Source organism: Rhamphochromis longiceps, linkage group LG16, assembly GCF_057381845.1.
Source record: "Rhamphochromis longiceps isolate RC_006_pf linkage group LG16, R_longiceps_female_GT1.1, whole genome shotgun sequence".
Lineage (NCBI taxonomy): Eukaryota > Metazoa > Chordata > Actinopteri > Cichliformes > Cichlidae > Rhamphochromis > Rhamphochromis longiceps.
The window spans coordinates 37207855-37232535 of record NC_140572.1 but is presented as its reverse complement, the minus strand read 5'-3'; the positions used below and the strand labels follow the sequence as shown (position 1 = coordinate 37232535).

The 24681-nt window shown below is 39.5% G+C and overlaps 1 protein-coding gene across 1 annotated transcript in view; it reads right to left on the bottom strand.

The window, feature by feature from the left end:
- Nucleotides 1–1811: 1811 nt before the first annotated feature.
- tmem163a (transmembrane protein 163a) overlaps nucleotides 1812–24681 on the bottom strand; it is a 66552-nt gene continuing 43682 nt past the window's right edge. The window contains exons 3-8 of the mRNA XM_085383871.1: nucleotides 20059–20102; nucleotides 18915–19006; nucleotides 14371–14467; nucleotides 7726–7837; nucleotides 5204–5345; nucleotides 1812–5023 (exon numbers count right to left, since the gene is read on the bottom strand). Of these exons, the coding sequence (XP_085239997.1) occupies nucleotides 4963–5023; nucleotides 5204–5345; nucleotides 7726–7837; nucleotides 14371–14467; nucleotides 18915–19006; nucleotides 20059–20102 (548 nt within the window). The 3' untranslated portion in view covers nucleotides 1812–4962. The remainder of the gene's footprint in view (nucleotides 5024–5203; nucleotides 5346–7725; nucleotides 7838–14370; nucleotides 14468–18914; nucleotides 19007–20058; nucleotides 20103–24681) is intronic.

Here is a 24681-nt window from a genome sequence, read left to right as displayed (position 1 = left end):
CAAATATACTCCTCAGTATGCAGGAAAACTGTTAAAAAATTCCCATTAGTGACGTAGTTAAATTAAGTAAGAGTCATTTCTGTGCTGGAGTCATTATGATTTTCCATTTTCTAATTAGATTTTATTTTAATTTATTTTGACTTTTTTCAGTTTACTGTGGGTTCAGTGAGTTTTCACAGTGGGTTTGCTCATTTCAGTTTAGATTTTAATGGTCCCAGTGCTAATGTTGGTCATTTTTAAAGAACAAAATTAATATTACATGGAGGAAAGATTTTAGGAAGTACAAGAAAACCTTTCTGAAAGCAGTTGATTCCCAAAGCTCCAAAGCTCCTCCTCTGGCAGGTTGTGATTATAAATTTTAGCAGGCAAACAAGAATATTTCCTGCATATTTTTAGTTTATATTAGTTTGTTTTACAAGTTTCCAATTTTGTAAAATTATTTCAGTTTGTTTTCATCTTTTTTCTAAACGTCTAGTTTTTATTTTTGAATCACCCGTAATGTTTTTGGTTTAGATTTCATTAGTGATAAAGGTTTTTCATACAGTACTTACCATTATTGTCCATTTTTCATTTAAAATCCTAAGAAGCACTCAACTGCTCAACAATGACGTCTCGCTTCTTGCTTTAAAACGAATGACTCAGGATTGTTGATGATTAGGCAGGATAAAACTTTATTGATCAATAAAACATTTCTCTTTGACAAAGAGATATTTCATTGTTTCGTTTACATAAATAAATAGTGATTACATCATCTGCAATACCACCAATGTCGATATTGTACAAACAATTATGTCACATAGTCTTGATTTATTGTAAATTTGGTTGTCTGTGTGTGTGTGTGTGTGTGTGTGTGTGTGTGTGTGTGTGTGTGTGTGTGTTTAATGCATTTGTAACCACTGAAAGTGTAAGGATTTTTTACAAGCCCATGCAAAGCCTATCCGGTTGTTCAGTGATGACGCGACGAATCCTACTTCCGGGTCTAAAGTAGTCTGCGTTTAATATGGCTTTTGTGTTGTTAACATGTTTAATGTTTTGTATTTTCTTCTATTTAATCTCAAAAAGCTCCTAAAACAGTCAGTGATCACTGTTGACCTCCCTCGGCTTTTATTACCGCTAATCATTTATTTAAGCTCAGTTTTTAAAACCTTAGGATGTAACTACAGCCCAGCCCATGCAGCAGTATATGAATGACTAACCTCGTATTGTGGATGGATTATCTCAGTTGTTCTCCTGGCTGAAGTTTGGTCCTTTTACAGCATCCTGCCATGCGATTACATTTGTTCCTGACCACCAAGAACACTCACGTTAACTTTTATCGAGTGGGAAAAAAAGTTAGCTTGTTTATATTATGCTAACATAGCTGTGTCGCAAGCACGTAGCACATCATTATATACCAGCTAGCCAAACTTCAGTAACCCTACAAACGTCACTGCTATTTAGTTTTCTGTCTTCATTTATGCTGGAAGTGATAACAGAGCTGTACGTTTTAATTTGTTTCCAAAACCCCGCAGTCAGGACATGCTATATTGTATTTGGATAGAAGCTAGCGAGCTAACTTCCTGCTAACTTCTAACTCCGTTAAATGTCATAAATTCAGTTTTCATGGATGCCTGGATGTTAAACTCAATTGTTACACCTGGTAGAGCAGAACGCTGATCATTTTATTAAAGATGAAAGACTTTAGACAGTTTTTCAACTCTCAGTAATGCCATAGTGATTGTTTGATATATGGACCTGCAGCAGAGTTTAGACCCAGACACAGCTAGTGACGTCAGACTGAACAATCGGATAGCAACAGAGGAGTGGTTAGTATTGCTATTATAATCTCATGAAACTCTGCAGAATTGATAGTTTGATGCCTTTTCTTGGGTCAATGGGAAGTTCATTCATCATTACAAGCACACCAAAGATACACACATTTCAACAGAGCTGACAAATGGTCTGAATGATTTGGCACAGTTCATTAAGCTACAGAAGTGGTCATATTTCTGACATGTTTCAATGAAATAATGAAATGGTTTTCGTGTATCATGCCATTCTTCAATTAATGAGAGGTTTGTGCAACATATCATAACAAGATATTCATGTTTCAGGGTTCCTGTTATTAAGAGAGATGGAGAAAAATGAAAACAAAACATTTTAGATGACTTAAACGCAACTGCAGTGATCATCAGTTACATTTGACATTTTTGGCATTCAGTTGTTGCACAATCCCCACGACTGGCAGCAGCGAGTGCAACACTTTCAGAGACTATCCGTTGCTAAGGAGGAATCGAGTAACCAGGGCCTCAGTCGCAGCACCCGGACTAAACATTAGGGGGGTTTGAATGCACACAACAGATGTGGCATGAAAATAAAAGCAAGTGCAAAGAAGAGAGGTAGAAAGGATTTTGCTGCCAACTTCAAAACAGTGTCCACTTTATCCAACATAGCAGTTTACTTTAAATGAGCAACAGAGCTACTGTAAAGCATGATGAGTTTGTTCTGTGCCTTACACTGTGGCTTTAGCATGTAAACACTGAGCTTTGCTAGTAAAAGCCATTGTAAAGATTGTCTTCTATGCATTAAAGAGGGAGAGGGGCATTACAAATCAGTGTGCTGTTGGTGAGTAGAAATGGTGCGAGCTGAATCACACCTTCACTTTATATCTTAATCATATTCTTCACACAATGAAACTAAAGATAATACCAATAATTCTGCACCACGTCCAGCCGACTCAGAGTTGATAATTACAGTGCAGAGTGGATGTAGGCCTCTCCACAGCCAGTGCCCAAGGCTTTCAGCTGGGGATAAATTTACACGACTGAATATTAATTAAGACTGCTGTTGTGACAATTCCAGCCACAAGAGGGCGCACATACATCATGGCTCCACCAGCTGAATACTGAATATGAGTCTATATGTTGCTTTTAAATGCCCAGTTTTTACATGCTTGGTTATCTAATATCTGAGCTTGTAATACCTACAGTATTATAGTAAAATATTAGCGATTTGTGCTAGCAGGTAATATGTGGACGTGATCACCTGTAACTTTTTCAGCATGTTAAAGAAATTGTTTTTATAAGTGAAGTTTGCCTTGGACAGCATTGCTGGAATCCACCTACATCCAGTCAGATATTTTCACCTACAGTGCAAAAAACTTACAGTAAGACTCATCATTTTATGTCAACGATAATCTACAGTAATATGTAAAACGACATTTACAGTATATGCACACTACGGAGTAAACATTTGTAATTATACGCAACATTGATCAGTCTGTACTTTAACTATATATTGTCTACTCTCACGTCAGCCGTACAGCACTGTGACGATGTGTGACCTTTTGATACTGATGCACCCAAACAATGCGGCGAACATATTTACAGACCGTGTGCTTCGTATTTACATTCCATTCATTGCACGGAGTAATGACTGATAACGGAATGGAAACATGCAGGACAAAGAGGAAGCACAGACGAACACTGTCTCTGCCAATGACATTTTACAGGCTGTGTGATCTCTGACACTGTGCTTAGAGCCACCGCTGCTTTAATGGTTCAAACATCGTGCTTACAGACAAAATGAGGAGAATAAGCGGCATTAATGAACCTAATAAATCCCAGACCAAATTAACAACATAAACAAATGGGTTTGGTGCCCATGTCGTCACGATTCATGAGTTTTAATTGTTAGTCTGAACACAAACATGTCTGCTTTTCCTAAAAATGACTTCACTATAAGCTTTAAGCAAAAGGTTAATTAAATAAAGCACAGCCTAAGGTTAGTCAGACCACAGCTGAGTGACAAATTCCACATCGAGCAGTCTGTGTAGCATTGTTTTAGGCTGCAAGCTGCTTTGGAACCCACCATCACTGCTCCTACTCTTTGCCATACTTTCTAAATTAATGCTATCTTTGTTGTTCTGTGGCTCTGGTACAAATTGCTGCACACAGAAATAAAAAAATTTTCACTTCTAAAGTGATCCTTTCTGAAATATTGAGCAGAGTGTGCAGTGTAATATAAATGGGAGAAATACATTGAGATTTGTGCTCTTATGTTTCATTTTATGACAAGTGCTTGTACTTGGTGTCTCCAGTCCTCTCTGTTTCTCGTTAGCTTTAGGTGTAGCGTTCGTAGGTGCTTTTGTGTTCAGAGGTAGCAGCATTTGCTGACTCAGCATGCTCTGCCTGAGTCTCTCTCCCTGCTTCCTGCTTCCTCTCTCGCTGTCTTCCCGATACAAACTAGGAGGTAGAAAGGCTGCACTGACATGAGGAGGGTGATGACAAGTTTTCATTTCATCTCTGTCCTATGTGCTTTACGATAACCAGAAAACTACAAAATAAATAACGAAATAAGTTAGCCGGCAGCCTCCGTTTATTACAGGGTCACAAATAAAACACGTTCCTGAAGTGAGTTTTGGGATAACATGCATTATTTTCACTTAAGCAAAACCTACAATCTTTCCTATTGGTTTGAAAAAAAATTCAGCTATGGCTTCAATGATGTCCTCTTAGCAGCAAGTGATGTATGTCCAACTTGAACAAATCCAAAGCAGTTCTTGAATATTTCTTCTGTTTTGTGTCATCGTTTCTTCTTTTTATTGGTGCTTTATTGTACAAAACGCAAAGACGAGGAGAAATAATCAGAAATACTTCCTTTATAGGAGGATACTCTTCCATCACGTCCTTCTCAGAATCTCTCAGGTCTGTGTGTGTGTGTGTGTGTGTGTGTGTGTGTGTGTGTGTGTGTGTGTGTGTGTGTCTGACACATGTATTAATCTTTAAATGTATGTACAGTATGTACAGATTGTGTGTGTGTGTGTATACATGTCTATGGGAGTGTGTACGGTCCCTGTCAGTGTGTAATGAAATGTGGATGAACAGGTGTATGAAATACAGAGAGAGGCGGGGCAGGAGGCACCCAGGTGTGCAGGTGCGTGAGTATGTTAGAACCTGCTCGTCTGGTCGGCACACAGGTCTCTCATTCAAAGCGCTCGTAGTTCCTTGTCTGTCTCACACGGGGAACCATGTCCTTCAGGAGCCTGTGGGCAAAGAAACAAATTCTAATTGTAAGATACGTCAGCAAAAATGGCCGTTCATGCAGGCGCAGGTACAGAGCTGCTGAGCTGTATCGGTGCCATTAGCATCGTGTAAATAATGCCTTAATAACTATAAAAGATTAAAGATTTCAGATTAGACACTGCTGCTGCTTCATGTCTTACTTGACCCCATATGCCAAAATAATAAGTCCCATTAGAACTCCAATGGTGGCATCCAGAAACCAGACGTCAGTATGATGCTTGAAAACTTCGGCGCTGATTAGAATGGAAAATCCCATGATTGCTCCAACCAGAGAATTAAACCCTGAAAAACAAACAAATTTAGGTGAGGACAAATAAAAAACAACATTTCTGTTAACAATGACAGTCTTTTCCTGACCTTAATGTAGTTGTTTTAGTTGGACAGATACGGTGAAATGAAGGACCAACATGTTATGTGTGGTGGTGGTAGCTCACTCCGGGCCACAAGGGCTGGTGTCCTGCAGGTTTTAGATGTGTCTTTGATCCAATGCAGCTGATTTAAATGGCTAAATGGCCTTAACATGTCTTGGAGTTCTCCAGAAGCCTGGTAATGAACTAATCGTTTGATTCAGGTGTGCTGACCCAGGGTGAGATCTAAAACCTGCAGGACACCGGCCCTCGAAGCCTGGAGTTCCCCACCCCTGATTTAGAGGACCTGGTGAGAAGCAGCATTCCCTCAGAGAAAGGATTAACAGGTGGGATAAAACATGAACATGTATCATCTCCATTTCACTTTGAAACACAAACTAAATGTAAACTTGTATGTATGATCTTTAAGTTGTATCAATATCCATTTTAAAGGATAAATCTGAAGCTACAGCTGAGCTTATGTATATTCTTCTGGTAGGTGTCGGATCAACATTTTGCAGCTGTTTTGAAGTCCTACATAAATGGCTCCACACTACATATACTGTGTTTGAATGACCCTTTATAGTGGCTGATGTTGTTCTTTATAATTACATGTGTGAAAGCTAGCACGGTGGGTTATTGTCTTGCCTGCAGTAAGTGTAGAGTCTTGTGGGAAATAAGAGGCTCAGAGAACAGCAACCTCAGGTTTATTGGATTGATGCCCTGTGTGTTTTGAGACCTGGGGATAGCAGTGTGTGTTTGCCAGAGACACTGTGTGTGTGTGTGTGTGTGTGTGTGTGTGTGTGTGTGTGTGTGTGTGTGTGTGTGTGTGTGTGTGTGTGTGTGTGTGTGTGTGTTTGTGTGTGTATGCTGTGCTTTTGTTCAGCTGAGCACGTGCCTACGAGCAGCAGGTCATCACAAACGACATTTTTTTCAGTTCATTTGTGTTAGAAAGTCACACAATAAACACAAGCAGGCATGTTCTGGTTTGCAATGTTTGTTTCAGCTGCGTGTGTTTTATTTCCTTTGGTTTAATGTGTTGGCACAAATATTCTGCTTCCAAAGGCTTTGATGGTGCAGATGTTTTAAAATGCCACAGTCGTTTTGTGGGTTTGAATTATTATGAATTGATCTAAGAATAATAACTCTGTTCTGACTTTTCATTTTAGTGACGATTTTTAGTTTTTCCTCATTTTGAGTGAGTTCATAGTGAGTTCTCTGTTTTTGTTGTCTCCATCTCATTGATGTACCTGGTTATGTCCATGCTTAGGTTAATCTCCAGTGTCAGTTCTCTTTTTTGAGGGGTATAGAAAGAGAGATTAAGGGGTTAGCGAGCTTTGTCAGACTTTTCTGCGTCACAAAAGTGAGTAAATCACGTGGTAACTTCTGAACACATAACCTGATTCAGGTCATGGGTTTTGGGTTTAAATCTGCAGGAAGTGCCAAGTTTTCACAAATTTTTTATGTACTGTTTGAGTGCCCTTTCATGTGTGTGCACCTGTGTCTCATTCAGCCCTGTCCTCCTGTAATCTGTTATTATTCTGTGCAGCTTATCCTCAGACTGTCTGTGAATTGCTGTTTTTGATACACTTTGTTAGTTTTGGACTTTTTTGTTTCAGGTGTGTCTTTAAGTAATTAGATTCTGAATCCTGCGTCCTACATTTGGGTGCTGGTTCCTGCACTTCACCACCACAACATGACAGAAGCTCAAAGAGCAGATAAAATATGGTGCATACACTTAATCCAAGAATATTAGCTTCCTCTGGCTCACCTAAAACCCTGGAAACTTCTGACAAGTTAATGCATCAGTGATACTAATCCACTCATAATTAATGTCATTCTGAAAGTGGCCACGATGCTTCATGAAAACTGTTGTGTATTTTGTAAAACTCTCGTATTTTTCATTCTTGTGTTATCTGTGATATCATTAGAACTTTGATACGTTTGCTGTTGTTAGAAGAATTTCACTTGGTAGTTAAAAATTTAATCATACCAGATGGAAAATGTTGGGTTTGAACAACTTAATTACGATTTTATTAATTCATATGAATATACCAAATAAATGCACATGTTTTAACTCCACTCTAAGTCTCCCTCTTTAGGGACAGTGTCTTCCCTCTTGATAATTCAAACAACTGAAAGTTGCTTATGCTTTAAGTCACCTATCTAGTTATCTAGTCCCTCGTGCTCTTCTGTTGTGTTCTTCATTTATTTATAGTCATCAGTGTCCGTGCATGTGCGTGTGTGTGTGTGTGTGTGTGTGTGTGTGTGTGTGTGTGTGTGTGTGTGTGTGTGTGTGTGTGTGTGTGTCCTACCATCAGTGATAAGTGCCCGACTAGTCAGCACTCTTCCCAGCATGAACTTGGCCACAGCCAGCACAGCACATGTGAGCCCACTCACTATGGACACACTAAAGAGGAAGTCGTCCTGGGGTGAGACACGGGAGACAAAATATAAGAGAATATGGCAATATTTGTAAAAGTATGCAGAGTGAAATTAAAGGTTTCATCCTAAAAAACAAACAAAAGTTCAGCAAAAACACAGAGGGAGCTACTGTATAGCTGCAGAGCAGGAACCAACAGATTGTGTGACCCATAAAGCTTCTGTCAGCTCAAGCATTATTAATATATACAGGCTCGCCATGGTGCATCAGCCCAAGGTCATACAGATGAAGTGATGTGAGCTTTGGGTGTTTTCAGGTTGTGTCTCAAACAGACTCCGCAAAAGAAAAAAAGGAAAACGCTTGACTCGAGAGCATCCACCTTTCAGATTTAATTGACCCGCAGCAGGGACTGAGAGCCGGAGATGAGAGGAAGAGAAGAGCCTAAAGGACACGTCTGAGGGGGAAACAGCCACATTGTTTTTGTTTTGACTTTGCTGTTCTCCACCAGATTTAAAGTCACAGCTATATCAAACATATCGGGATATTATAAAGCGGCATAAACTACCTGCTAATAAAACCCCAACTGTATTAGAAAAACATGCACACAAATCAGAGTAACTGCACTTCAACATTTAGGAAAACTAAAATTTTGGAAACGGCTGATTCCATCCTCCTATTTTCAGATGTTAATCTCACCTGCTGGAATCTTTTGAGTAGATTTACAAAGTTAAATTAAAGGCATTAGGCCTAAAATGCTGTTGTGGGCGAGTGAAAAACAGACGTGGATCTAACAAATGTTTTTTTATTGCAATTAATAATAAACTATAATTAACAATCAATAGTTGGCTCTATGTAATGTAAGGAAGCAGTGATCAATGTCTTTGCTAGTTAGGTCTCTAAAACGAATTTGTTTTTTGTGTTGTATATATTTAGCTGCATTTGCTGACTGATACTTTCAGTCTTAGTGACTGATTGGTATCAGTTTGTTTTATTACAATACTAAACAGATGCTAGTAGATGATCAGTTTGACCCCATGTAATCCCAGCAGACCCTCATCCAGTTTCAGAATTGTTGGGAAAAGCCACTCACTTGTTCCCTTAGAAGATGCTTATTAGTTAGTGTGCAGAGAATCATTTTTACAAGGGCAGCATCGTACAACAGCAACCTTTGCAAAGAACAAGAAGTATTGCATTGTAAGCAGATCTGTCCTCATTTTATCCACTGTACAGTTTTTGTAAAGTACACCCTCTTTATGTATTGCTTTATATATAATTTATGTATCAGGATATGATAAAAAAAAATTAGCAGCTATTAAAATGAGGAAAATAAAAGCTCAGATGAACAGCAAAACAAGCAAAACACATTACACAGTGATTAAGCGAAATAGAGGAACAGTGTTTGAAAACTAAATACACTGTTTGCATAGAAACCAAGAGAAGTAGCAGAAGTTTGTATGAGTTTGTAGGTGTGGACCATTCAGCTGTGTGTTAACACAGTGCCAAGGAGGGGAGACATCAGTAATACAGACACTGAAGACAGTCTTCTGAGGTGAGGATTAACCCAAGAGTCAGATTGTGCAATGCTCAGAGAAACTGCAAAAAACCCCAAGAGCTACATCTAAAACTCCACCGGCTACTGTAGCATGTTCAGGGTTAAAGTTTATGAATTAGAAAAAGACTGAACAAGTATGGCTTCAAAGGGTTACCAGGAGAAACCCTCTCCTCTGTGAAAAAACAAGGCAGCACAGCTTAAGTTTGCAAAGCTGCAAAGGACTTGAGCGCCTTTGTGTGGAGCCACTGAGGTGACCAAGTGTTCCAGAGTCAAATCTGTCTGACATGCTGGTGCAGATGGGGTCATGCAACAGGACAGTGATTCTAAGCACAGCAGCAAATCTACAACAAAATGTCAGAAAAAAAGATTTAAGAATTAAGATGTTGCAATAGCCCAGAGTCCAGATCTCCATCTGATTAAGATACTGTGGCAGGACCTTAAAGAAGAAGAATGACAAACGTCAGTGAACTGAGGTAGTAAAGAAGAGTGGGCTAGCATTCCTCTACGACCGTGTGAGAGACTGACAAAGTTGTAGAAACAATAATTTCTTCCAGTTATTGCTGGTAAAGGTGGTTCTACAAGCTCATGGGGTGTACTTCGTTTTTCACACTGCTTTTTATATTTTGGCTCAGTGTTTGAATAAATAACTAACGACCAATATGTCCCATGTTCGTTTTTCTTAAATCTGAGGTTAATCTCAGGTTGCATTTACATAACTTTACATACTTTATGTCCTGATATGTTACATTTTTAGCCATCTGTGCCTTTCTTACTCCTACGTATTTGACATAGATGGAGTCACTTTTGTCCTTTTTCAGAAATCTGACCACACTGAAGTATTTTTGCATTTCATGAGATAAAAACAATCATACAGTTATATATCTATAAAATATATTTAATATACATTAATGTCAGCACAGTCTTGGTCTGAGACCTTTTTGTGGTGCATCTGTAGTGTTTGCTTTCATAAGGCAACAAGAGGTTTCCTTTCCATTGCAAGTATCTCCCAATAAATCCATAATTAAAAAGTAAATTTCACTTATATCTCTGTGTAAAGTGGATAAAAAGCAGCCTGTCTGTGACTGCATGGTGTGTACTGTATGTATGTGTTGCATGGCTATGTGCTGCTCTCTCTCCCAAGCACAGAGCTGGTGGGGGCCAATCTCATCTCTCTGTGTTTAATCAGGCACTAGACACCGACAGCCTGCCATGAGAGCGAAACCAAGGACGTGACATGAATCCAGATTCCCTTTCTGCAACCTGCATTTACACAATATGAATTTACAGACCAGTACTTGTTCTTACTTACTACTGTTTTTGGGGGGGTGTTATACTGAATGTGTTAGTAAGGAGAAAACTGGATAAATAAGAAGAAGATGAGATCCTTCCATCCTTCAAACTCCTGTATTTAACCAAGGAAAGAAGCCAATGACAGTGTTTACATAAAAATACAGAGCCAGATGGCTGACATCACTCTTAAACAAACTGATAATTAACCAGATGTGAGTTATTCACTGAGAACCATTCATTGCTTTTTATCCTCTTACAATGTCAAATACACCAAGAGGCCAAATATTAATAGAGTACATGCATGTTTATCATAAATATAGAGCCTGAAATGGAACAAAGATTGATGCTGAAAACACGAGACACGTCAAAGAAATGTCCCAGAGACAGGCAGCGGTAATCGGCTCGTGCTGCTGTCAGGAAGGTCCTCTGAGACCAAACAGACAGAGTTTCTATTAACATAATGGCACTGAAGCATCACACACAGGCTGCAGAATAGATGCAGCCGTCTCTTGGCTGTACCCACTTCAATCTGTGCTAAAAGGGGCTTCAGTGACTCAATTTTTGTTTTACTTTTTATTTATGTTTTTGTTTTTTCACTTTATCCCAGTTCAAACAATTGATTCTCATGTTGTTTAATTCATTGTTCAGACTCTATTGATATGCACAGCAGTTACAGTTTTGCTCTATGTGTCAGTTTTCTAATTGGTCCACTGCTGCTGGCTTTTAATGTCCTGCTAATTTATGCCACTAATGAAGCAGTTGGTGCAAAGAGAAGATTCTCTGCCTGGAATTGAACAAATTAAGACCAAAATGTGTCTGGGTCTAAATGATCTTAACGAGATGAAACTCTGAGGTGAATACACGTAATAACTATTAAGAGATCACATGAAAAAGCACAGAGTAAATGCCAAGAGCAGTGACTCTTCTGGAACATTGAACAGTTACATGCATGCACTTGACAGATTATGAAATGAACAACGCCCAAAGAATAGTCCTGTAATAAATTCTTGTTTTGTAGCATTTGCAACGTTTTGGTGTTGGGAAGTTGTTTTAGAGAAATGTTAAAATACACCAGCTTGGAAAACAAAGATTTTGGTACTGGCAGAACTTTTCTCATCTGTTATTATCCAAAAGGAAGACTTTTAGATTGTGCTGCATTTATGTTATTTAATTTTATTAAATCAATGTTTCTAAGACAAAAAGGGTGTTTGTACACTAGAACTAGGTGTATACCCCAAAATCAAAAAGTGCCTCACTCCATTTCTTGCACCCTGGTGATTCCAGAGCATCTTTGTGAGCTGGATAGATACGTCGACACGCTGGTAACCTTTATGGACATCTGAGTTGATGTTGGACGAATGTCATTAGCAATCACTGTATTGTTTTTCATGTCATTCATGCATTAATTAAACTGCAGTTTGCATGTAAGTGGTTTAATAACTTAGTTGTGATGCTTTACAGCACAGGCACAACTCTACTGCAGTCTTTGCATGTGATATTTTTCCTGCCCTATATCCAAAATATTTCTCTCCCTCTTCTCTGGTTAGTGAAATGGACACATGGTTAGGGTTAAATCATTTACACACCAAGAGGGTCTCAAAGCTGAGAGTGAGAAACATTCTCAGTCTGATGGTGAGAGAGCTGGGCTGTACCCCAGCAACAGAAAGAAGAGACTATTTTGGGACCTTATTCATACTCCTACACCTCCAGAGAGCGGTGGTGGGGGAGGTGGAGCTGGCATTAAAGAAAAAGAGTGTCTGTGTGTGTGTGTCTGCGCATGTCTGTGTCAAAAACAAAAAGCAAACAAACGTCAGGTGGAGGGAGACATAAGCTCTGACGTCAGAAGAACAGCAGCGGAGGGCTATAAAAAGAAACCTTACTCACAGTGATGTGTGTGTGTGCTGCTCTGTTTGTGTGTATGGCACTAGAAAATAAATCATTATCCATCATTACAAATATACACAGATCACAAAAAACATCCTGTTTATGTCTATATCTCCAGAACTGCAGCTCTGTGAGGTGTTCCCGGTCTGCAGCAGTCCGTTTCTATTAGCAACAGGGTCACGGGTTGCCAACGGTCACTGAGCTACAGCTGCAATAAAAGTTCATGCTGGTTCTCATAAAAGCCAGAATACACAAAGCATCAGAGTTTGTTGTGTATGGAGCTGCAGACCAGTCAGGGTGCCCATGCTGACCCCCGTCCACCACCGAAAGCGCCGACAATGGACACGTGAGCATCAGAACTGGACCACAGAGCAATGGAAGAAGGTATGTCAGTCTGACGAATGATGATTTCTTTACCGGGTGACTGTGCGTCACTTACCTGGGGAATGCCTGGGAACAGGACACACCATGGTGTACCTCCTACCTAAGCATTGTTGCAAATCATAAACATCCTTTCATGGAAACAGTACTCCCTGATGGTTGGTTGGCTGGATGGCTGTATCTATGAAGCGCCTTGAGGCGACTTGTGTTGTGATTTGGCGCTATATAAATAAAATTGAATTGAATTGAATTGAATTGAATTGAATTGAATTGAATTGAATTGTGGCCTCTATCAACAGGATAATGTGCCACCAATCAGAAATGGTTCAGGAATGATTTGAGGAACACAACAACCAGTTTGAGTTGTTGACTTGGCCTCCAAATCCCCCAGATCTCCATCAAATTGGGTATCTCTGGGATGTGATGAATAAAGTAGTCCAATCCATGGAGGCCTCACCTCACAGCTAACAGGACTATTGCTAACATCTTGGTGCAGATACCACAGCACACCTTCAGGGGTCTAGTCCACGCCTGGACAGTCAGGGGATCAACACAATATTAGGCAGGTGCTCATAATATCATGCCAGATTGGTGCATGCATGTGAATGTGTGAGTATAGTATGTGTTGTGAGCCACACACTCTAGTCACATGTACTTTTTCTTTAAAAAAATGTATTATCAGTGCACAAAGACACAAAGGCCAAACATTAAAACATTATTCATAATATATCATAATATCAGAAAAGATCACCATTAGAAAAGAGCCACAGCCAGTTCTGAAGTAAACAGTTTTTTCATTATTGAACTCAGTTTACTTGTCATGACATGTACTGAAAACAGATTAGATACACTATATTAGAGCATGATGTCTTCTGTGGCTTCCCAAATTGGAAAAAGTAATTTTCACAATGCCATCAGAGCGGGCTGTTTCCCAGAGAAATGTTCTTCTATTTGTTGAGCTGGTCTTACTTCACTGTGATTGGCTGAACTATTTCAGAGTTCAGTTATTAGACCACATAAATGGGACTAGTGGAGAGTGTCTATTTATCTTTCAATATATTTTCAGTTTTACTCTGAATCTTTTTGCAGTTTCTGCCAAATAAATGCCAAATCACTCGCCCACGCATCCTTTGAATCCATTGCTTTAAATTGTTCTCTATGCAAGATTTAAGACAGGCTTTTTAAACCCACTCACTATGCAATGAAAATGTATCAGTCAATATTGGAAAGTTATGCAGAGTTATGAAATCAGTGTTCAGAATATATATTTGAGGGTTTGTCAGACCCGACAACAGTAACAGTAATATCTGGTTGCATTATGTAAAATACTTTTTAGGGAGGTTAGGGAGAGACAAAAATCACAATTAAGTCAAAGCTGTAACTTTCCTTTATCTAAATTACACAAAGAAAGTGTCGGTGCAGTGTGAGCCAGCGTCTGTGTCCATATAGTGTGTGTGCATGTAGCCTCACCACTTTGGGGGGCATCCTGGTAGCCAGATCGTGGATGGCCTTTCCAAGAATACAAATAGAGGAGAGAACGAACACAACCCCAAGGACGACACATGCTCTGCAGACAAACAGGCAAAAGAAGAAGGTATGACGATTACTGATGTTGTAATAACCCAAAGGAGCTTAAAGGGGAGCAGCAATGCTTTCCTAAGGTCTTATTATTTTTACATCCATCATGATTGCTGCTTTTGCATTTCACAACAAAAACATCTTTCACATAATAGTTTCAGTGTTTGACAGACATTTGACAACATCTTTACATTCTTTTATTTTTAGTGATATTTGTTAAAAACATGGCAAATAATCAAAAAGTTCCAGCTACTGGAACCTGCACGGGTAAAGTATGAATGCATGAAAAATGTCAACGAGCAAACAAATAATGGATGTGCAGAGATGTTGCATAGACACTTTAACATGTCTTGATCACACAGGGCTAATTAGGGGAAGTAAACAGCTGGGAAAAACACAGATGCATACAGTTAAGGTAATGAGATAGAGGAAGTAAAGGAGCAACTATTACAGAAATACAGCCGGAAATAAAAAATAAATCCCAAATCGAACTTAACATACGGGAATTGACACAGGAAGTGGAAAGAAAACGTGGAGGGAAATAAATATATAATAATACAAACAAGCAGAAGGACTCAAAATATATAACAATATGCACTAGGATGAAAACTGAGCCAATAAACAAACTAAAAAAAAACAAATAAAGAATACTAAATAAACAAAAACCCAGCACCCAAGGGCCAAGACTGGGAACCATGAGGACATTATTTTGGTCACTACCCAGAGCTCATGGCCATTGGAACATAGACTGACTGATGGCTTTGCTTTCACACTCATCTCTCTTCACCCCATCAGATCAACGTAGTATCCTCATTACTGAAAACACTGCACCGGTCCATCACTTGTTCCACTCTCACTTCTTTCATGAACAAGACCCTGAGCAGTAGCGGTTTTTGGCGACACGGGCGTTTGCCCGGGGCGGCATCACGGGCAAAAAAAAAAAAAAAAAAAAAAAGATTGCTCGTACTCATGCTGCCCGGACATCAGCCAGCGCATATTGGGAATGCCAGAGGCACCGATCGGCTTTCTATCGCCCATTTGCTGGGAGTAAGGGCGCCCTCCGTGTGCGAGGTGCGCCTGCTGCTTGTGGCACAGTGAGGAGAGGGCGGGGCGGCATCTAATAACCAACTCGCAAAATAAAACAAAATAAAACAAAATAAAAACAAGCCAACAAACACAAAACACCAGACATCATGATACAGACTTATAATTTGCACAGATGTTTTTTTCGAAATTCTATACGTGAAAAGTGAGCGCGAGAGCCCTCGGTGCGCCTGCTCGCAGCTGAAGTCAAAGTAAACTTTATTGTCATCTCCGCTACATACAGTGCAGTATATAGAGAGATGAGACGATGAGGCTGCAGTTACAGCAGTAAACAAACAATATATATCTATAAGAAGAGTAAGAAAATAAATATACACTTTAGGACTCGGGGTAAAGGGATCAACAACAATTTCAAATTTCAAATTTACAGTTTGATGATTTAAAGTCTCACACACAACCTGTCGGCTGCTTCCAAATAGAGCACATTTCATTCATAATGTTGTAAATCCAAGCCCATCATGTATTCATGATTTGAATCCTGGGTTGTGTGAAATCTCAGAAATGCACCTTAGACAAAGTGAATCTGTGAACTAAGGTGTAGGTGTGTTAGATCATGTTGTGGTGATCCTCGGGTTGGGGGATTTGTGTTCATACTGGAGTGCAAAATTAAAACCAGTGGAAGATGGACAAGAAAAGTTCAAAGCCATCAGGTGCTCAGTTTAGAAAAACTAGAAAAGAAGAGGAGGAGAAACGATACAGGTAAGCAGATGTGTGATTGGATAATGGCAGGTCATCCTGAAACAATCAGAATCAGAATACTTTATTAATCCCTGAGGAAACTATGCGTGTTAGAGTTGCTCCAAGAAGAAATGGTAAAAATAGCAACAGTAACAAACTAAACTCCAAACAGTACATTATGTTACAGATTTTACACATTTAAGAAATAGCACTAATCAGATCAGTCAATTATAAATATCAAGGATTAACAGAGGGGATTATAAATAAATATCAAGAAAATTGACAAGAATATTACATCAGAGTAGAAAAGAACGTGTGTAAAAAGGGTGTAACTATTGCAGGGGTGCCAGAGGGAGTGCCCAGGGCGCCAAACAGGCTAGGACCGCCACTGACCCTGAGAAACCCAGGGCAGCAAGTTGTCCCTATGTTGAATCATATTGGGAGGTGCCTGATGAAGAACCACAAAAATCTGAGAGGTGATCCTGAGGCCACTAAACCTGTCTAGAAGCTAGTCCATAAAGGTGGGATTAGAATGATGACCTCAGTGGCACTATCAGTAGTAGTAAGCCTATCCTTGCATCTTTTACATGAACCAATCTCCAGGAAGTAAAACATCTTGCCTCATTTGCAATGATATGCTCACACTTTTTTCTACTTTTCTAACATTACACTTTAATTTTCTACAGAAAGAACATTAATATAATATAAATTGGGTTTTTTGTGGTTTGTGTGTGTCTCTGCATCCAGCTGACAGCACTAACAGAGAAAAAGATCCCGCGTGTGCATGTGAGTGACTCCGTGTGAGTTAATGGACAGTGGAGAGGCAGCTCGGTCTTTCATTATCTGTAACACCTCTGAGCTACACAGAGGTGTTCTTGCAAGGGCTCCATACAGCCTGACAGCTAATTGATTCATTCAGCTAAGCCACAGCAGCCCTAAAACCTGGTGGATTAACGCACGTGTAGCAGTGACACATTTACAGTAACGACACACAGTTAATGGCTCATCAATAAGGATTCACTTCTCTCCATCCTGCAATTTAAGAAGCACCTTTTCTGAAATTGTTTAATCTGGGTATACTGAACATAAAAGAGCCTAACGGGGAAAATTATTTAGACCTTCAAAGGGAAGATTAAATTAAAGCTATCGTGGCAATATTCTCTCTACTGGAACTACGGATTTTAAAATTGTCAAGTATAAAAAAACATTTAAAAAATCCACATAAAATCAAAAACAGACTGCAACAATTTGCAAATCTCATAAACCCAAATAAAACATAGAAAACATAGCAAATAAGACACTCATTTTGAACTTGATGGAGCAACAAGCGTCCCTTCTTCTTTGAAGAACTGTGTAAACGTCTGCGAACTGAGATTCAAGCTGCTCAGCAGTCCTGAGTCTTCTTTGTCATATTTTTCTGTGTCATGATGCTCCAGATGTTCTCAGCTGGTCCAGGTCCAGACTGCAGGCAGGCGGGTTCAGGACCCGGACACCCGAACAGTTTAGTATTGTCTTGCTGAAATATGGTCTCATCTGGAAAAATGTCATCTTCATGGGAGGACATGTTCCTCTAAAACAGGGCTGGGGGAACTCCAGGGCTCAAGGGCCGGTGTCCTGCAGATGTGCAAAACGCACATCTGCCTTTCCAGGTGTGCAAGCATGCATGCTTTCCAAAAATAATTTCCACTTTGGATTTGTTTGGACCTCAGAACACTTTTCCATTTTGATTGAGTTCACTTTAAATGAACTTTGGTCCAGAGAAGACAGCTGCCTTTCCAAATCCTGTTCATGTGTGGCTCCTTCTCTCCATGTTGGAGCTTTAACCTGCATTTGTGGATGGCACAGTGTGCTCCTGAGTCCATGCGGTGATTTCTATTGAAGAACAACGCCTGATGTTATTGCAGTGCTGCCCAAGGGCCCAAAGATCAGAGAAAATATTGATTTTCAGCCTTGTCCCATTCACACAGATATTTATTCTAATATTCAGAATCTTGTGATGATTATGTACTGCAGATGATATTTATAGTCTTCATAATTTTCTGTTGAGGAACCTTATTGTTCTACTATTTGTACATGTAGTTTATTTGCAGTTTAATGAACCTCTGCCCATCTTTACCTCTCATAACCTCTGCCTCTCTAAGATGTTCTTTTTATATCATGTTACTGACCGGCTGCCAATTAACCTCATTAGTTCGTCCATCTGTTTCTTTATAGCACAACTTACTTCTCCTGCCTTTTCTTCCCCAGTCCCAACTTTGTTTGAGTTGCTGGCATCAAATTCAAAATGAGCTAATAAACATATTTTTTATGAAATAGTAAAATTTCTCACTTTAAACATTTGATATGTTTTCTATGTTTTATTGTAAATAGAATATGAAATCACTGCACTCTATTTTTATTTATATATTACATAGGATCCGATCATTTTTTAAAATGTAATTTACTACAGAAAGATAAAATCATATGCATGAAATGACTGGATTGCAGGGGAATGGGTGAAGTCCTTTCACAGCAGAGGTGGGATTCATGGGTAAAAGAAGCCAAAGAGTAAAGATGAATGAACAAATAAATAAAACATACAACACCTGTGGTTTGAGAGTTGTTTATGATTCCACCCTTGTATCGTTGATCAAAAGATAAAGTTTTGTACTCACATATACTCTCTGTGTGCAGAGTGCACAGCTGCTGCATTGCTGTAGCGCCACAGGACGATGGCTGATGACATGACATCCAGCGTGGCATCAAACTACAGAAACGAGAAGCAAGTAATTAGAGAGAAAGAAGTGAGGAAGGTCAAAATTATCCATTGGACCTATACCACGACTCTTTAAATGATCAGATGTCCAGTAAGACGTGTAGACAGCTTTAAATAACTTATTTGTGCTGAAAATAAAACCACTTCATTCTGAAATCCCGTGGAGGAGAATAACGCATTTATTTCAGCACAACAGAATTTCAGCGGGCACATGAACTGACTCAGGTTATGTATGAATAGGGATGAGTGGATGTAAGGATTTAAGAGTCTCATTAAGGCTTATAGTGGAAAAACTGCAGGAACCACTTTCAAGTCTGTGCACCACAAAGAGCGAAGTGTTGATGTTTGGCAGGAAAATCAAAGCCATAAACATCATTAACGCGACAACAGTAGCTTCATGTTGGATTCAGGACTTCTCAGGGACAAACTTCTCTCCCTGAAGCCGGATCACAAAATAAAATCGTTATTAGTTCATTTTCAAATCATAAAATGTAAAAAGTAAGAAAAGGATGACTCAAAGTCTCACAGAGCTATCGATGATAAGCTGCTATGATCTAACCTCTTTGCATTGGGGCACATCCTCTTATTTTCTTCCTGCTTCTGTTTTAAAACTGTCATCTGCAGCCAAGCAATTAAACTGCTAATTAAAATCCAATCTTTAAGGAAGAGATAGCTAGCTCTGCAGATTATGGTTTATAATATTTTAATCACATTAGGCTAATCACATCTCCCTCCCTGGGCCCGGGTGTGGATATTGTAATTTTCACCTTCACTGCCATTACGTCATATTTTTATGATAATTCTCAGTGATTTCCTCCTAATAAGATTTCCGCTGTGTTCTAGTGGAGATCTGTTTAGCAAACACAAGAAGCATTTTGACATCCAACCACAGCGCCAGCCTCCAGTCCCTTCTCTGCCCTGTTACCTTGGAGACAAAAGGACCAATAGGACTTTGGTACTGGGATTCATTAATAAATCACTAGCACCCAAGTTATGACTAATTGATCAATGCAAATAGAGAGAAGAAAGGGGCGGGAACTTACGGCGAATCCAAATGCTGACGCGCTGTGTCTCATAAACGATACAGCTGTGGAGAGAGAGACGGACTGTTTACATCATACAAGTCTTTATCCCTTTTTAGTCACACTAACATATATGCACATGTGATTCAGCACATGTCACATGCACGATCAGTAGGTTTGTGACGCTAAGTGGGAAACAATGTGTTTATTAAATCAGCATAACAAAATGAAAAGCGACTGTGATTAGATGAGTTATTTCTTAAAAAATCAACACTGATATTCATAAATGTTCTTCCTTTCTATTGAAATCACCAGCACCTCTCACATGCATACACTATATCACTATATCTAGAAACAGGAAATTAAAACCACTGGGTTAACCTGAGCTGGAGTTCAATCAATAAAGAGTTGAAATCTAAATCTTTGTTTATTGTATTCCGTCTTTTTGGCAAATGATTAAGCAGAAAATGCAAGTGCAAAAAAGAACAATTACATTTTTATTTATGATACCACTTATGACATGTGAGCAAATTAAAGGAGTTCTTGGCAGGTTGAACCTTCATCTGATCCAGATTTTTACAGCACTGTCCTTTATAGTCTATAATCCTACTCAGTATCATCCAAAGCAGAACAACAAGCATTAAAAACTAATAGAAAAACACACAGCTCATGTATGTCCATCTGATGATGCTCCAGGCCATCCGAGTTTGATACGTGTAAACTTGGCATGATTAACTGTCTATTAACAACATTAATGATCGGCTAACGCAACATGAAGTATCCCTCGAATAGGATTAAAGGTTTTGTCATCCTTTATCTACCACACCTGTGCTGTTCATCTACCTGTCCTGGTGTGCTGTCCCCTCTTTCTGTGTGAGTGTGTGTGTGTGTGGTAGTGCATGTGTGTGTGAGAGAGAGGGAGACTCTCAGGGGACAGCACATGGTCAGTTTAATCACCATGGCAACAGGAGATTTGAGGGCAAGATGGCCGTTGGTTTGAACTCAAAGCTTTCATCTCCTCTTCGCCAAGTCTTTCCCTTGGCTGGTATCTCCTTTTCTTTTCCTTCCTTCTGGTGTTCTTGTCATGTTCCCTGTTATATATATATATATATATATATATATATATATATATATATATATATATATATTGTAGCGGAAGCCTTTTGGCCATTTCTGAGACTTTGATGCTTCACAGTGTCAGGTAGGATGTGACCTTATTTGACAAGCTTTAATGACTACAACTGTGTTACAAACTTTTCAATTCTTTTGATGCCCCCAGTATGAGGATAGGATCAGGCTTAGCTGTGCTACAGCTATGCCAACACTGTGGAGAAGAAAGGATGGAAAAGCTGAACAGGAGACCGAAGATAACACGTGGTTGCTCACACATATGCTGTCTTTGTGTCTGGTTTTGTCCCAGATAGCATCACCCAGATTCTCCTCTTCATTCTGAGTCACGTTCACCATCTTTCACGATTATCTGTGCCCTCACGTACAAACTGTTTCACATACAAAGTTTATGAATCTCTGGGGCTCAACCAGACCTCCGACCCATCTGTTGAGTCAAGAGAAAAAGTCGAACTGAGAATGTTTGAGAAAGCTAACACAGGGAAGTCGGACAGGTGGTGACTGCTCAGTCTGTATATACAGTCTGTCTACTATGTATATATACAATACATTATCCCTGGTCCAACATCAAGCTCATAGTTTGTCTTTATTTGAAAGGAGTTCCAGTAGACTGGACATTTTGTCTGAGTTGAGGTAGCTGCATTGGGTTCATTTGGTGACTACACTGTCTCTGTTGCATTTCATAGACAGAAATGATGGCATATTTCATATTGCCATGTGATTGTGCGTCATCATGTTCGCTGTTAGGCATGTAGGAAAGTGCAGGTCGGACACAGCTGGATGGATGGTATCGAGCGTGTATGTGTGTAATGATTAGGGTCTATGTATCAGTTTTAAACTTTAGTTTTGTTAAGCAGTTATATTTGTGACTTGGTGTGACGACTTCACTACCCTTGTGTCAAAACAACAATCAGTGGGGTAGCCGAGTACTCCCCCGCACTGTTCACTAGTTTTTATAGCTCAGTGCTTTGTCCATGCTCATCCTTTTTCCCAGTTGTTGATAGTAAGGTCCTCTCTTCCTCTGGGCTCTCTGTTTACCTACAAGGTGATGGTGGCTTGGCTGGAGAGACTTTTAGATAATCTGTTCCTGGATGTAAAGGCCACCATGTCCGATGCTTCAAATACAAACTTTATGAGGTGCAATCATCCATTTTCATTTTATTACACAGTTTTAAATACAAATAACATCTGTCCAGGACATCTTGGGAAATATCTGACAAACATGCGGTTTGAGAAGTACTGCCCATCACCAGAGGAAGCTATAACAAAGGTAAAGACGTACCCACACAAGAAGGTAAAATCACCGTAGGTATGTGAGGATAGTGTTTTATCACTGATAAGACCCAGACAGGATGTGGATGTGACATCATCATGATTCCAATAACTTAACCGGTCACCATCACCATTAGTTTTTGGTCTGGACAGTACAGTTGAGAGCCTATATTCTACATTTTTACTTCAGTGTGGGGAAAAGAAAACGTGTAAGATTTTCTCAATATCCTGGAGATGCTCTAGTATCGCGCATCATCATATGCAATTCTACATTATTAGAAAATTAGCTGTGGTGATTGATTCTGTGCTTGGTGCCAGAAATTCAAACAGATATTATTGAAACTGCAGCATATTCAGAAGCAAGAAAAGACTTTTTTGTAATATATGATGCAATCTTTAAAATAGCCAAAATGGTTCACACAGGATAATTATCCACTGAATAAGAGAAAAAATCTGCTTACATCTGCATCTCTTTGAGGAACTTCTCTCTGCATAATATCTGACCTTCTGTCTTCAAATACAAACTGTAAAGCTAACAACATGTTCACTGAGGAAGCAGTTTTCACACATGTATACATACAATGAGCCTGAGATTTTTCTGCTGTATTTAAAATGTATTCAGTGCTTCAAAGAACAGATTCGTCATCTATTAACTCATTTGTTATTGCTGATATTATTCCTCATTCATCATATTTGTCTTTCACTTCATGCCCCCCTTTAATTAAACATGCACTCAGATGAAAAAAAAAACAGAATTCTCCCCTAAATAAAGCTGCTAATTTTTAAATAGCAGCCTCTTTCCTCTCCCAGCATGTATTCATTTCTCCAGTTTCTGCTCTCAGGCTCATTTGGATGTGCCAGCCGTCTGTGTGGTTACCGCCTGCCAGCAAATCGATGCCTCTCTTGAGGTGAGCAGACACGATTCTGTGTAACATCCTCTGGGTTGTTAGTTAATCAGGGAGTCAAGCATGCATGACCAGTGCTAACAAGACTGGGGAAACAAAGAGGGAAAGCAAAGCAGAGTATGGTAGAAATGGAGTAGAAGAAGGAGGATATAAATGAGAAGGAGGAGCAACTAAAAGAAAGGGGGTACGTGCTTACAAGAGAAGGAGGAGAAGCAGCGGACTGGAAGAAAGATGCAGATGTGAGGATTATATAGAGTCCGGGGGAAAATGGGAACGTGAATAAGAGCAAAAATGTGTGTGTGTGTGTGTGTGTGTGTGTGTGTGTGTGTGTGTGTGTGTGTGTGTGTGTGTGTGTGTGTGTGTGTGTGTGTGTGTGTTCATATCTTCCAAAGATTGGAAGTTTACTTAGATACTTGTGGGGACCAACAGCCCTTATAGGGACAAAAATGCTGGTCCCCACAAGTTTAAAGACATATGTGTGACTCAAAATGTGGTTTTAGTGAAAGGGTTATAATTGGGTCATGGTTAGGTTTACGGTAAGGGTTAGGTATTCGTCTTTCATGGATACGGTTAGGTTAAGGGGCTAGAGAAAGCATTATGACAATTGGATGTCCCCACAATTAGATGTGTGTGTTTTATACATAAAATGTTTGCACAGAGAAAAAAACCTGATAGCTTGGAAGTTCTTAATTGTGATTCTTCTGTGTTGCAGTATTTATTTTGAGGAAAACACAGTTCTAATAAGAACAGTCTAACAGTCTGACAATCTTCTATTCTATTTGCTAATAGTCCACTTTGATGTCCTGTCAACACCTGCATACCTCATAGCTGTAGCAATGGTTATGACTTGGCAGCAGTAAAAACCTAATTATCAGTGAGTTATACAAGAACTGGGGCCAGAGCCAGCACCAATATATTCTCTCTCTCTGGCTCTCTGGCTCTAGTCTTCCCTTGGCACTGATCACTGATTATAAGCAGGACTTGGATGAAGCAGCATCTGATCAGACATCACTTCCAGACCAGGCTTTGAACTCTTGGGGGTGTTGAGGACCAGCGAGCGAGACATGGTGGAAGCATTCATAATGACTACCGGTATTAATAGTTTCTGAGCTCTGTTGTCCTCTGCTTGAGGCAATATGCAGAAATGAAAATATAAATGATAAAAGCTTACAGACTATATTGGACAGACTTCCCCCTTTCTAATGGTTTGTTGGTGCTCTTTAAAGCTCGTTTCCTTTGGTTTCTGCTTGGTGCAAATTTTTCTTACTGCTCTGACTTTTCATTGTTAAAATGGTAAATGGTCTGTATTTGTAAAGCGCTTTACTAGTCCCTAAGGACC